General features: G+C 38.0%; 1 protein-coding gene across 2 annotated transcripts in view; it reads right to left on the bottom strand.

Moving 5' to 3' along the window:
• RNMT (RNA guanine-7 methyltransferase) overlaps positions 1–15,605 on the bottom strand; it is a 34,587-nt gene extending 18,982 nt beyond the window's left edge. Inside the window, exons 1-4 of one of the 2 annotated variants that reach the window (XM_021719256.1) lie at positions 15,559–15,605; positions 10,556–10,998; positions 7,170–7,305; positions 3,059–3,184 (exon numbers count right to left, since the gene is read on the bottom strand). In XM_021719256.1, coding sequence (XP_021574931.1) covers positions 3,059–3,184; positions 7,170–7,305; positions 10,556–10,957 — 664 coding nt within the window. In that variant the 5' untranslated portion in view covers positions 10,958–10,998; positions 15,559–15,605. Of the gene's footprint in view, positions 1–3,058; positions 3,185–7,169; positions 7,306–10,555; positions 11,012–15,558 lie in introns of those variants that run through there. The other variant, XM_008071470.1, reaches the window with a different exon arrangement.

The following is a 15,605-nucleotide window of genomic DNA, read 5'->3' on the forward strand; positions in this document are numbered from 1 at the left end:
ACAATCTATCCAACATACAAAATTATCCAGAGATTATTCAAATAAATAATGTAATGATGTTGATAGCAATATAGTAGCGTTCATTAATTTCTTTCTTTCTTTCTTTTTTTTGAGTTTGAGTCTCACTCCATCGCCCAGACTGGAGTGCAGTGGCACACTCAAGGCCAGCCCCCCCACAAAAGAAAATACCAAGTTTCTATTTTTATAATAAAATGTTATTTGCCCTTTTCCGTTTTGAGATTTGCACTGATGATACAAAGGCACTGGTGGGCAAAATACTAGTCTTATCACAAATACGAAGTAGTAGCACTAAACAGTACTTGTACTTCATATATCCTTAACCACTATAAAGTAGGTAGGTGGGAAAAGACAGTTACACCTGACAATGTCCTTGATAAAGCAGTAAAAATTTATTTCATTAAATCTGGGCTCTTGAACACGTCTTTTTAATATTCTGTGTAATGAAACGAGGGCAACAAAACATTTCTGCTATATAACAAAGTTTGATGGTCATCTTAAAGAACAACACTGGTATGACAGTTTTAAGTTAGATGTACTGGCCACTGTTTTCATAGAAAATCATTTTGACTTGAAAGAAGACTGACAAAGTTAGGCTATCCAGACTTGAGTATCTGGCACATATTTTCTTGGAAATGAACAAAGTAAACCTATAACTTAAAGAATAACAATATACAGTGTATTTGTTACCAAAGATAAAATTTGACTTTCAAGAAAGAACTACAATTCTGAAAAATTTAATATACTGACCACCATGGGCTGGACTTCTTCCCAATACTTACTTTTCTGATCGGTGGTGATGTTTAACAAATGTAATCCATCCTTCCATCCTTCCTTCCTTCCTCCCTCCCTCCCTCCTTCCTTTCTTTCTTTCTTTCTTTCTGAGTTGGAGAAGCACTCTGTCACCCAGGCTAGAGTGCAGTGGCATTCTCATGGCCACTGCAGCCTCCACCCGCTGGGCTCAGGTGATTCTTCCGCCCCAGCCTTTCAAGTAGCTGGAACCACAGGCATGTGCCATCATGCCTGGCTGATTTCTTGATTTATTGTAGAGACAAGGTCTCTCCATGTTGCTCAGGCTGGTCTTGAACCCCTCAGCTCAGGTAATCCTCTCACCTCCGCCTCCCAAAGTGTTGGGATTATGGGCATGAGCTACTGCCCCCAGCTACAGATGTAATTTGATTGTCAACATTTAGAGGATATGCATAACTTCAATAAATATTTTCCAAATATTGGAAAATAATGCAGGAAATGTAAGACAGACCAATGGATTTTTATGTAACACAGTAGGAAAAGTTCATCAAAAAGTTTTCAGATTCCATATTGTACCTAACCTTTAAGAAACTATTATTTGCTAAATCTTGATGTAGTATCAAAGACAAATATCCAAATGATGAGCCAAAAAAGGCTTTTATGGCTAGGCATGGTGGCTCACGCCTAGCACGTTGGGAAGGCCAAGGTGAGAAGATTGCCTTAGCTCACGGGTTCAAGACCAGACTGGGCAACTTGGCAAGACCTTATCTCTACATTAAATTCAATTAGCTAGGCATGGTGGCATGTACCTGTAGTTCAGCTACTTTAAAGGCTGAGGCAGAAGGATCATCTGAGCCTAGGAAGTCGAGGCTGCAGTGGCCATGAGCGTGTCATTGTACTCTAGCTTGGGAGACAGAGTGAGACTCTAACTCAAAAAGAAAACTTTCAAAATACTCCATTTTTCAATAACTTATCAACCAAAATACATACTGAAAGCAGAAACAGGTGTGAGAATCTAATTGTCTCCTATTATTCCAGACTTTTAAAGGGATTTGCAAGCTGGGGGAGAAAAAAAGTGCCAGCCTTCTCACCAAATTTTATTTTAACAAATTAAAATATATTTTTAAAATTTTCAGCTTTAATTTCTTATTTCTAAATAGTAAATATCAATAGATATAATTACATACACAAAAGCTTTCTGGGGTCCTCAATAATGTTTGAGAGTGAACAAGGCTCATAAAACCAAAAAATGTGGAAACTGCTGATCCAGGCAGCTCTTCAAAAGTAGTTATGTACTTCTTATAACTCACCACACTGGAAAGAAGGTGATCTCTATTTGCCTCATTTCAGTGTTAAGGCTGACCATTGGCTAAAGTGTTTGATTCATTCACCTGTTAAGTTCCTACCAACTTTTCACCTAATGGCTTTAGTATCTTTTAAAAATTGTTGTCACCCTGGCTCAGTGGGTCAGCCTGTTATTCCAGCATTTTGGGAGGCCGAGGTGAGTGGATTGTCTGAGGCTGAGAGTTTGAGACCAGCCAGGGCAACTTGGCGAGAACTTGTCTCTACAATAAATAAAAAAAATTAGCCAGGTGTTGCGGTGCGTAACTGCAGTTCCGGCTTTTTGGAAGGCTGCGGTGGAAGGAAAGCTGGAATCCAGCAGGTAGACACTGGGGTGGCCTTGAGTGTGCCACTGCACTCCAGCCTGGGTGACAGAGTTGCCTAGAGTTATTATTTCTTCAAGGATAAAAAAATAGTGATTCTCTAATTCTATCATGCCTTCTCTATTTATTTGTTACGATTTTTCAACAAAGAGGAAGTGCCGTTTTCAACCATTTGGTTTCCCTAAAATACTGTTCATATTGGAGAAGAAAAATGTTTGGTTCAGGTCATGAGTTTCAGAATAGTGAGTTTCTTAGCAAACTCCAAAGGTGAATAATGAGGCTTTCTCCTCTATTTTATGTATCTAATCACTATTCTTTTTGATGTTCAAATTGTCCTATCTTGACCAGTGGCAATCTTTTCATGTCTGCCCTTTAGATATGAGCTCATTTTTGATAGCTTCCTTCCCTTCAGGAAGGACAAGTTATTCCAGATTCATTAACCCTATTACAAACACAACCATCAGAAAAGTGTCATGACTAATTAAAAAAAAGAAAAACCATCTCATGCATAGTAACTTGCAATAAGATATTTTATCAATATGCTGATAAGGAGATCGTTCTTACTTTTCACTCACCATTTGTGACTGGACATAAATTATTCTTTCCCATACAATTATTTATCTTACCAGTACAAACTAGCTTGTTAATTCTTCCCTTTTTCCATTTGAGCAGATCTCCACCTTTGCCACATCCCAGGTCCAAGACAGTGATATCACGTTTTTTTTTCTGTCGTATCTTTTCTAAAAATTCCCCTATAGGAAAGAAATCAATCATAATAAATTACCTCTTTATTTTTACTAAAGCCTAATCTGTAACCTCTAGTAACCTACTAACCTCTGCGTGATTGTAATATAAACTATTACACATTCATTTCTATAGTTAACTTGCAACTTTTGGTAAATATTTAAAAATAAAACTAAGAGTTAATTAACTTGACCTTCCATCATTAAAGAGTGTGTGGCATTTTAGAAAGTTAAGGCAACTTTTGAATTTGATTCAACATTTAATAGCAGACATTTTAAATTCTAATTATCACAAGATGACCCAATAATTGTTAATGATAAAGAGAAAAAACTAATTATTCATCTTTTTTTTTTTACAGCTTTCTCATTCCTAGGTATTTACGTATTACACACCTAAGCACATCAAGGTAATTGGAGCATAAGAGTGCTTGATTATCACAAGATGTTAGGCTTACCACCAAAAGAAATACAAGAACCAGTTTAAAAAACTATACCTTTTAGTATTACCATCACCAGAATCCTTAAATTCCCTAGTCTACCAAATAACATTAACAGCCAATAAATAAAATTAGTAAGTCCCAATCATCAACAGCTAAATTGTTCAAATAGCAGTTTAAAGGCATACTGATATCCTCAGACAAGTGAAGTATTCAGCAATTCTAAAACTTAAAACAAAACTGAATCCAAGATCCACTCTATCTTTATCACTCTGAGTTTAACCATTATCTAGTTTCAATTTTGATGACTAAAATAATCTCTACAAATACTTTCACTGTCTGTAGGGTCTTAGAAGATTACTTTAACAGAAGCACAAGTGTCTCACAATAATTAATTTTCTACCAGTATCTCAAGAAAAAAAGCATTAGAATGTTAAAGAAGTGAAAAACACCAATTATAAAATCTCTACTTCTATACAGTAGGACTAATAAGAGGGGAAATCATCATGAAACACTATTTTCTTTTTTTCTTTTGAGTTGGAATTTCACTCAGTCGCCCAGACTGGAGTGCAGTGGCTGCTCCCAGCCACCGCAGCCTCGCCTGATGGGCTCCAGCGATCCTTCCGCCTCAGCCTTCCAAGTAGCCGGAATTACAGGCATGCGCTACCACGCCCAGCTGATTTTTTGATTTATTGTAGAGATGAGGTCTCACTGCCCAGGCGGGTCTCGAACCCGCGGACTCAGGCAATCCACTCACCTCAGCCTTCCAAAGGCGCGGGATTACAGGCTGAAACACCGAGCCCAGGTTGAAACACTATATTCAAAGAAATTTTTATCACATTCAAGAACTGTACTCAACTATTTATTTACTAAGCTGTAAGCATGACGTAGAAAGAAAATGAATGAGAAAGAATGAGTGTTGAGAAAAGAAAGAAGTCAGAGCAAAAGCTTGACACAGATCATACTGATTGCATCGGAACCTGAAAGATAGGAGCAAACAGCAAAGAACTCCTTCAGAAAAGCTGAAGAAGCAAAGAATGCCAAGCCTGACTTAACTCTTAAAAAAATACTTGTTTTTTTTAACTTTTCTTTTTCATAGAGTGAACTCAAATCACTCTATGAAAAAGATACCTGGCCATTGCTAGAACATCACTGCTACTGTCTTGCTAGACTCTGGTGTGGCCATGTGCTCCATGAACTATGGTTGTCACCAAGCTTCCTGGCTTTGGCCCCCTCCCCTACCTTGGGGAGGTGAATCTCTTCTTTCTCTCTCTCTAATTTACTTTCTAAATAGACTATATTCTTTAATCTTAAAAAAAAAGAAAGAAAGAAAAAGATACCTGGACATGCATGTTTATTGCAGCATTATTCACAATAGCAAAAACATGGAACCAACTGTGCTGCTCACTGAAAGAGGACTGGATAAAAAAATGTGGTATATATACATGACAGGATATTACACAGCCATAAAGGACAAAATTATGAACTTCACAGCAACTTGGATGGACTTAGAATCTAAAATACTGAGTGAACTATCACAGAAACAAAGAACTGAGTATCACAAGTTCTCACTCATAAGCAGACCTTGAACAATTATCATAATACGATTAGGAAAGGAATTGGCTGGACACAGTGGCTCTGCCTTTAATTCCAGCACTTTGGGAGGCTGAGGCCAGATTTCGAGACCTCCTCTTTACAACAATAAAAAAAATAGCTGGGCGTGGTGGTGCGTGCCAATAGTCCCAGCTACTTTGAAGGCTGAGATGGAAGGATTGCCTGAGGTCAGCAGGTGGAGGCTGCAGTGGCCATGAGCATGTCACTGAACTCCAGCCTGGGCTACAGAGTGAGACTCTGAATAAAAAAAAAAAAGAAAAAAGGGATTGGCAGTACTGAGTAACTGCCAGGGGTAGGGGGTGGAGCGGCACACATCATCAACAAGGGTACCTATCTGCATAATGAACATTTGTATACCTAACCCTGAATTGTACCCCACATTTTAAAAATAAAAACAATTTTTTTAAAGGAAAAAGAAACCTGTTTTTTAAATTATAAAGAAGTCATGTAATAATGAAGAAAATAGACTCAAAATACTGAGTAAAAATATATGAATCAATAATAAATAATATCCGATAAGTTATCTGCATCACTGAAGATAAAGGAGAAAAAGCTGAAAATAATACTTTTCAAAGAGTGCAGCAGAGAGAGAACCTTAAGAGTAGAAGCTGAAAATTCCATAATATTAACCTTAATAAAAAGGAACGCTCATTTAACCTAAGCTGACAACTGGCAGTCAAATAAAACATCTTCTTGTAATAAAAGGTGAATGTTAAATACAAAAAAAAGTGATATAAAAACATTAAAGTATGTTCAAAATGAGTCTAGTTAGTTCCCAATCCTAACACTTCTCAGATTAAATTTATCTTTGAAAAATAGTAAGTTATTATCAAAAGTAGTAGGAAGTTCCCATGATTATTAGCACTTTATTTTTTTAGCATAATTAAAATGCCCTCACATTTTCTTAGACTGGCTTTAAAAAAGTCTTTATTATGAAAAACTTCAAATCTCAGTGGTTTTTAAAATTCTCTAAACTTACCTAAGAGTCTGACTATTTATGCACTAGATATAGAAAGCAATAATTATATCCTGAATCATATTTTCTCCACTCACTTTCATTTTAATTTCAAAGGTGAATTTCCATAGATAAAATGCTGGCTCCAAAAAGTTGAATGTCTTTATCAATCTTCAAAGTAAACTTTAATTCTCCCAAGAAACCATACAAGAAAAACAAATTCAATGGAAGAAAATCAAAGAACATAAAACACTGTTTACCAAAACACTGAAGGCAAGACTAAGTCTGTTTACTTGACTTAATAGAAACTGAGTGCTTAACCCAACAATATGCCATTGCTCCAAAACTATTAGAGTGAAACAGAATCACTACTTAAGAGCAGTAGGTAACCTTAACTCTACGTACAAAAGTAGTACACTGCCTTTTGAAAGGCTTGAACTCTTATTTAACATGATCAATTAAGCACTTATTAAAATCTTAATAAATTAATCAAAAATAAATATTAAAATAAATTGTTAGCCAGGCATGGCAGCTCACACCTGTAATCCCAGCACTTTAGAAGGCTGAGGCGAGAGGACTGACTGAGCCCAAGGGCTTGAGACCAGCCTGGTCAACATGACAAGACCTCGTCTCTACAATTAAAAAAAAAAAAAAAAAATTTAGCCAGACATGGTGGTGCACACCTGTGGTTCCAGCTACTTGGAAGGCTGAAGCAGAAGGATCACCTGAGCCCAGCAGTTCGAAGCTGCAGTGGCCGTGAGTGTGCCACTACATTCCAGCCTGGAAGACAGAGTGAGACTCCCACTCAAATAAACAAATTGCTGTGAAAGCCAAGTCTGGCTCCAGCTTTATAAAGTCAAGGTTTGATAATAAAATGAATAGGAATTAAAGACTCTAGCTTGGTGTTTGCAAGTTCATTGAGGAGAAAAAAATGAAACATAAGCTAAAATGAAAAATTCCAAGCAAATAGGCAAGAAAACAATCATACCAATGAGAACACTTTTCATCCAATTATTAAAGTTTCTTAGGTAAAAAATACGACTTTGACTACGCTTCTCCAAACCAACTTCCTGAAGTTCATTGTAATGGGCAGCCACTGCTGAACTGTGTCCTTCTTCAAGATTCTGAAAAGAAGAGAATGAAACAAAATGAAAGATCAGAACTTGATGAAAAATAAGCCTCAGAGGATCTCACCTATAAAAGGATAAAATACTACTGAAATTGGTAAACTTCACTAAGCAATGGCATTGACCACAGAAATCCCCTAATTATCAGCAGGCCAAAGATTTGTTTTCTTCAGGTTCCTAATTTGAAACAAAAACATCTGGAGGTTTAAAATTTTCAGTGTAATCTTTCATATAAATATATATATATTTTTTTAGTTGGAGTCTCACTCTGTCGCCCAGGCCGGAGTACACCTGCATGCCCATGGCCACTGCAGCCTCAACCTGCCGGGTTCAGGTGATCCTTCCACCTCAGCCTTCTAAGTAGCTAGAACTACAGGTGTGCACCACCAAGCCCAGCTAATTTTTTTTTTAATTTATTGTAGAAACAAGGTCTCACCAAGTTGCTCAGGGTGGTCTTGAACACCTGGGCTCAGACAAACCTCTCGCCTCCGCCTCCCAAAGTGCTGGGATTACAGGCATAAGACACTGTGCATGGCTATAATTTTAGTGTCAATGTCTTAATAAAACCAGTACTCTTCCAGAGTTCTGATTTAATTAATTCAATACTCGACAGTTGATGGATAGTGTTTCTACAAGGGAATAAGCTTTAATTATAATATTATTATATATAAAGTCATTGTGAGAATCAACCCTTTGCACTTGGATGTCTCCTCTGAGGGGACATCGTAAATCTAGCAAACCATCCAGATGGCCTCTTACAGGGGACATAAAAAGATTGCTGGTGTTCATATAGGACAAACTTATACAATTAAAAAAATGTATGTTTCCTTTTATGTTTACCATTCAAATTGCACAAGAAAGCAAATAAAGAGATGGAATATATACTAAGATATATGTAAAAAAACAATCAGCTGGTGATATGTAGAAAGAGAATGTGTAAAGCACCTTAACTGACGAGTTCCAAATGCAGCAGGATATCACATGTTTACTGACAGAAGTTACACTAGTATTGTCCTAGCAGAAGAGTTACTAAGGATGAAATGTCACCTTACTGGCACAAAGTCAACCGAAAGGCAACACCAGCACAAATCAAATAGCCAAAGTTTTTAACAAAAAATAAAAACAAACAAACAAAACAATAACAAACAAAGGACTGTTACAATTCTCAGCACTTGGAATTATGCAGGGATGAAATCTACCACAAGGACATTATGTGGTGGAAATATGTCAGTCAAAAGCCTGAAATGATTCTAAACTATATTGCAAATGTGAGTGGTGTGAATCCTGCAGATCAATACGCTTCTAAATATTTTTTTGTGAAAATATTTAAAACAGTGGAGGAAATTATGCTGCTAAGGAACTAGAAGCGTGCATTATTAACTCCTATATATCGTACTGAGCATCAAAAAAAAAAAAAAAAAAACCCAAAAAAACAAAAAAAAACAATGAAAAACCCTGTGCCCTATTTGAAATTTGTCAAGCTTCTGATCGATCAGTTGAGAAGTGGTTTTCAGGAATCATGAATGTGTTCTTCTTCCACATCATCTTCAAACAACAGACTATACAGTAATTACTTATTATTGATGTGGCAGGAAGAAAATGAGACTGCATTGTCTGCTTCACTAGAAAAAAGCCAGGTGGAAGACATCCAAAAAATTACCATTGCACAACATGTATCAGTGAACCTGCCATGCATGTTGGGGACTGTTTCACACATTACCACAGGTTAGAAAAATATAAGACATAAAATTTTTATACTTTTGTCATAAGTAAGTTCCTCAATGTCCAAAACTTCATTATAAGTCAAATATTGTTACAATAAAGTAAGGTTCCAAAGCTATACTATTTAATATGAAGTGATTTGTTTTTCCCTATTTTGTAAAAAGGAGTAGTCAAGTTGCTGGGAGGTGATCTGCCAAACATCTCCGAGTGCAAAGGGTTAAATAAGATAACATATATAAAGGGATTAGAACTTACTGCACTATGTTCAGTGTCAGTGATTTCTATTATTATATGCTATATCTAACCCAACAGGTCTCCATCTGCACTCCACAGCCCAAGGCATTCTGTAATGCTAGGGCAGGTAAAGGGCTTCAGATCCCACCCCATCTCCCTTTTCAGTCAAAGTGCCTCATTTTTTACCTGTTTTGCATTATCAGGTTTAAGTGTAAGATTTTCACTTAAAAAAAGGTTCTGCTGCCAGTAAAAGTGCAAAAACTACATTTACTACAAGTCCCCTTCCATTACAAGGATTCACACTTCACCAATGACAAAGCCCTGGTCTATTGGCCACTGTCCTCTTTTGGGCAAATGGCAGAATTTTATTCACTCATTAAAGTACTCTTGTCCTTCAACTTCAGATTCTGCCTCAGATTCCTTTCTAATGTAGTACTTCACCCTAAAAATGGCTTGCTATCACTTGCTCTATATATCCCCACTAAGCATCAGGCGTTTACATCCACTTAAGTAAAACTATGCAAAATACATGAACAAGAAGTTGAAAACAATTAGAGTTTAAGGAATTACATTAATAAAGGGATGTAAAAGTTGGTATGATTTTGGAATTTTTCACTTCAAATGATAATCTTAATTTCTTCTGACTCAAAAGAGATGAACAGTTAATTAAAAATAAAAAAGGGTAAATCATTTGAACCTCATACTCTCATCTTTTTTAAAGCAGAAAAAGCAAACTAAAAAAATGGTTCTCAAGTGTCTAGTTAAATAAGAGTTCTAAAATAACATAAAAATTATCTCAGTAGCTGAGTGCAGTGGCTCACACCTATAATCCCAGCATTTTGGGAGGCTGAGGTGAGGGGACTGCCTGAGCCGACGGATTTGAGACCAGCCTGGGCAACTTGGTGAGACCTCATCTCTACAATAAATTCAAAAATTAGCTGGGAATGGTGCATGTGCCTGCAGTTCCAGCTACCCGGAAAGCTGAGGCAAAAGGATCACCTGAGCCCAGCAGGTCGAGGCTACGGTGGCCATGAGCATGACACTCTACTCCAGCGTGGGTGACAGAGTGAGACTCCAACTCAAAAAAACAAAACAAAAACAACTCAGCAGCATAAGTTTATCTTAACAAAAATTAATCATAAGAATCAAAAACCTACTTTGTTGAAAAACCACTATCTATTTAAAAAATAAGTCTAAAGCTAATATGCAAAACCCGTATTATTCCACAGCTGCTCCACATTTCAAAAGGACATATTCTATTACAGGTGAAAGAAAATACAAGTCAACATACTTTCTGCTTTTCATGAAAATCCTCAAATTCTTGTTTTCTCTTCTTTGGAGTTCCATTTCCAGTGGAAAGTTCACCTTTTGGAAGATCCTCAGTTTCCCTTTTTCTTTTCTTTGAGATGCCTTCATCATCACAGGAACCTTTTTCCTCTAAGACAATCTCAGCATCAAGTTTTCTTTTCTTGAATGGAGTATCTTCTCCAGAACTGAAACTTTCCTTTACAAGGTCATCTTCAAACTCTTTTCTCTTTCTTGGTGTGTCTAGAGTCTTTTCAGAAAGTCCAGTCCCAGAAGCTATTGTAGTTTCATTAATACTGAATGAAGACTCTGTTTCAGAATTTACTGATGCTTTTGCCCGTTCAAGAGACATCTTTTCATATTCCTCAGCTTTTGCAGAATTTTCCATTTATGATTACTTGAAGTGGTGGTCAAACTTCATGAACAACACTGGAATGACAAAAATTTGATATGACTTGTAAACACAAGTTTACAAATTTTATGCTAAGAATTTAAAATAACTTTAATTAGAATTAAAGTAAATGTCAGTGTTCAACTAGAGGTTTTAAAAATCTCACTGTAGAGAGACTATTCAAAAATGTTAAGCACTAGTTGCGGTGGCTTATGCGTATAATCTCAGCAACTCGGAAGGCTGAGGCAGGAGGATTGCTTGAGGTCAGGGGTTCAAGACCAGCCTGGGAAACATAGCAAAGATAACTATCACTACAAAAATACAATAAAATTTAATTTAATTAAAAAAATAATTAAACACAAAATTACCTCAATTTATGTGTATTAATTCCTTGAAGACACAAAGTTGTTTGGGCATAAATGCTATGAAATTCTTTGGAGTAAATTACTTAATAAATAGAAATGTTAGGTATTTCTTTTGGCCTAGAGACACTAAAAGCATCAAGAACAGAACAAGTTTGGGAATCTACAGCAAGGACTTCTGAAATCATACTTCAGAAAGGGTGTCCCAATTAGGTAGAAAGTGAAGAAAGTGGAAATGGCTTTAGAGAAGTTTCAAGACTCAGACTGCAGTTTAATAACCACTAAGTCTCTTAGACCCATGTGCAAAATGGGAGGGAAATAATCATTCTCTGGACAGGAATCATTATGGTGGTTCATTTATTAAGCCATTTGACAACTTTACTGACCTCCTGTTACAGAGGAGCTCAATGTGATTTCTATTTTCAAGAAGCCTACACCTTACATACCACTATTAAAATGTTAGGCTGTGTTATTCAAATCAAATGAAGAAGCAAAGCAAAAGTCAAAAAAAAAAAAAAAAATCAGTGAGATTCAGCAAATTCAGAATACATTCAGAATATGAAAGGCGTGAAAAGGGAAAAAAATTGCAAATCCTTTTGAGTAAAGGAAAAGAATGATAAGAAATCAACTTGCTTAAAGGAATGAGTAACAAGTCATATGAGCAAGGAAGGGTTTCAAGGAATATTATTTTTCACTACCCAATGTTTAAGGTAACAAAATGCTAAAGCATGACAAATAGAAAGAACTTAATCAGAGAACAACAACAAAAACATCAGAAGTAATAATATGTAGAATAATTACTTAAAATGATTATCTAGGAAAACTACCAAATTATCCAATCCCTGTTTCTTCTCCTCTGTCATTCATTTCCTAATAAAAACAGAAATTGGGTTTAAATTCAAATTTAAAACTTACATATTACCATTAGCTGTAATTACTGCCTAAAATTAATATTGAGATTTAAGTGTGACCATTACTTATATAGGCTACTATTTCACAGATATGATAAAGTCATAATCAATTTGGTCATAATAAATGACACAGCATTTCAGATGATCACAGAAATGACTAAGAATATTTAAAACTGAGTATCTTATTTACAGCCAACTCATTTTGACAAAGGCACCAAGACCATATACTATGGAAAAGACAGTCTCTTCAATAAATAGTGCTAGGAAAACTTGATAAACACATGCAGAAGAAAGAAATTAGACCCCTATTTCTCACTATCTGCAAAAATCAAATCAAAATGGATTAAATACTTACATGTAAACCACAAACTATAAAACTACTAGAAAAAAAAATTGGTCATTTGCAAGGCATTGGTCTGAACAAAGATTTTTTTTTTTTTGGTAAGACCTCTAAAGCACATATAGACAAATGGGATTACATTTGTCTAAAAAAAAAAGCTTCTGCACAGCAAAGGAAACAATCAACAGAGTGAAGAGACAACCTACAGAATGGGAGAAACTATTGGCAAAACTATCCACTCAACAAGGGATTAACAACTAGAATATAGAAGGAACTCAACTCAACAGCAAAAAAAGAAACAATCCAATTAAATAATCAAAAGATCTGAATAGACATTTCTCAAAAGAAGACACAAATGGCCAATAAGTATATTTTAAAATGTTCAACATCACTAATTTTCAGAGAAATGCAAATCAAAACAATAGAATATCATCTCATTCAAGTCAAAATGGCTTTTACAAAAAATTTTTTTAACTTTAATATGAAGGTGTGGGGTACAAGTCAGTTTAAGTAATGTATGTGTAGGTGAAGTTTGGGCCTCCAACTGGTCCTCACTTCTCCTGGTTTAGGATCAGGTACCCTCTGTGTTGTTACTGCCCCCTACCGCCCCCCACAGTGCTCTGTGATTGCCAGTCCCTCCCTTGTGTTACTGCGGTTAATGTTCGGGTCCCCCTAATGAATGAGAACATGTAGTATTCAGCTCTTTGTTTCTGTGATAGGTTGTTAAGAATGATTGCCTCCAGTTCCATCCAATTTGCTGAGAAGTCCACGATTTTGTTTTTCTTTATGGCCATGTAATATTCCATCTTGTATATGTACCACATTTCCTTTAACTAGTCTACTTTCAATAGGCAGTGAGGTTGGTTCCATGTTTTTGCTATTGTGAACAGTGCGGCAATAAACATGCACGAGCAGGTGCCTTTTTTGTAGAATGATTTGTTCCTCCGGGTAAATTCCCAGGAGGGGGACTGCTGGATAGTATGGAAGGTCAATTTATAGTTCCTTTAAATATCACACTATATTCCACAGAGATTGGACTAGTTTGCTTTTGCTCCTGACAGTGTAGGAGAATCACCTTTTCTCCATACCCACATTACTGTTCTTTGATTTATTAATGATGGCCATCCTCACTGGGGTAAGGTGGTATCTCAGTGTGGTTTTGATTTGTTTTTCTGATGATTAGTGAGACTGAGCATTTTTTTCATGTATCTGTTGGCTGTTCATATGTCTTCTTTTGAGAAGTGTCTTTTCACATCCTCTGCCCTTTTTTTTTTTTTTTTGAGTTGGAGTCTCCCTCTGTCTGCCCATTTTTTAAACAGGGTTGTTTGTTTTCCTTTCCACTCTTTTGAGTTCCTTGTAGATCCTGGATGTTAGGCCTTTGTCAGATACATAATTAGCAAATATTTTTTCCCATTCTGTGGGCTGTCTCCCCACTACCTTGATGGTTTTTTTTGCTGTGCAAAAACTTTTCAGTTTGATGAGGTACCACTTAGAAGAATGAAACAGAACTTCCTTCCAACCTACTTAACCACAAGCCTTAGTTGCCCCCTAGCAATGCCAACCACGGTTTTCCCCTCAAGCCCTATAACTGCCCTAGCCTGTAAGTGTTGGCCCCACTCCACACGCCTCTTCCTTGGAATAAACCTATTTTGATGTTGAGCTGCCGCCTGTCACCTGTCTCTCTTTTCCTATCTGCTCACTTTCTTGACCTAACAATCAGTATATGGAAAAGATATCAGCACTTCCATGTTTTCAGCTATTTCACAATAGCCAAGAAGATACAGAATCAACAGATGATTGGATAAAGACAATGTGGTATACATACACAACAGATTATCATTCACTCATTAGAAAGAATGAACTGTCATTTGCAACAATGGATGGAACCGGAGACCATCATGCTAAGTGAAATAAACCAGGCACTGAAAGACAAATATCGCACGTTTGCACTCATAGGTGGAAGCTAAAAATGTGAAATCCCATGGAGGTAGAGAGTAGACTGGTGGTTATCAGCGGCTGGGAAGGGTAGGGAAAATGAGGAGGATGAAGAGATGTTGGTCGGTAGGTATAAAGGGACAGTAAGGTAAAAGAAGTAAGATGAACAGTTTGATATTTAACAGTAATTTACGTTTCGTATAGCTCAAAAAACAGCTGAAAGAAATGGTATGTTCCCAACGTAAATGTTTGCGCAAATGGATATCCCAGTTACCCTAACTTCATCGGTGCACATTGTATGCACGCATCCAATGATCACCTGTACTCCCAAAACATGTACAACTATTATGCATGCATTTGAAAAACTGGCGGGGGGGGGTGAGCTCAAAAGTGGCATGAACACACTCGAAAGAAACCTGACCCTCGGAATCCCCGAGGAGAAAGCTTCAAGAGACGGTTGCTGCTATCGAGAAGAACAGCCGTAAATAACCACGTGGACGCTTCGACCCGACGTTCCGCTAACACCTCCGAAGCAAGCCGCTTCTCCTCATCATTTTTTTCTCAGAATGACCGAGCAGGGTGCCACGCTGAAGCTCAAGCCGGATGGCCCCAGCGCCCCACTCGCCGGCCAGACCGTCCACTCGGGCGGGGAGGACGCCACGGAGGCGAGAAGGGCGTCCTCCCGCTGAGTTCGCCCTCTCCCGTCCGCGGAGCGGCCTCGGACTCCACCTCCGGCTCGGGAGTCCAGACCTCGGACTCCCACCTCCCGCCACGGCGCGCGCCCAGGCCGCCCTCGCGCCCGACTTCGTCTCCCACCCGGGCTCGCTCGGGCTGGAGGAGCGGCGGCGCCCGCCCGCCCCAAGCGGCTCCCGTGCTGCTTCCGGCCGAGGGCGCGACCCAAGAACTCCCACGCCACGGGTCCTGGGTGCACGGGGCTGAGGCGGAGCGAGCCCACGTCGGGAGCCGGAGTGCCCCTCGCAGCTCCGCCACGGCGGCCACGGGGCGCAACCCGAAGGGGAAAAGCGGGGCCGGGGCGGCAGCCACACTCACCTGCACGGCCTCACACGCTTGTGTTTGCGGAAACGGCAGCCGCGCGC

This window comes from Carlito syrichta, unplaced genomic scaffold (genome assembly GCF_000164805.1).
Source record: "Carlito syrichta isolate Samal-C Ts95f unplaced genomic scaffold, Tarsius_syrichta-2.0.1 Scaffold314337, whole genome shotgun sequence".
In the NCBI taxonomy this organism is placed as follows: Eukaryota; Metazoa; Chordata; class Mammalia; order Primates; family Tarsiidae; genus Carlito; species Carlito syrichta.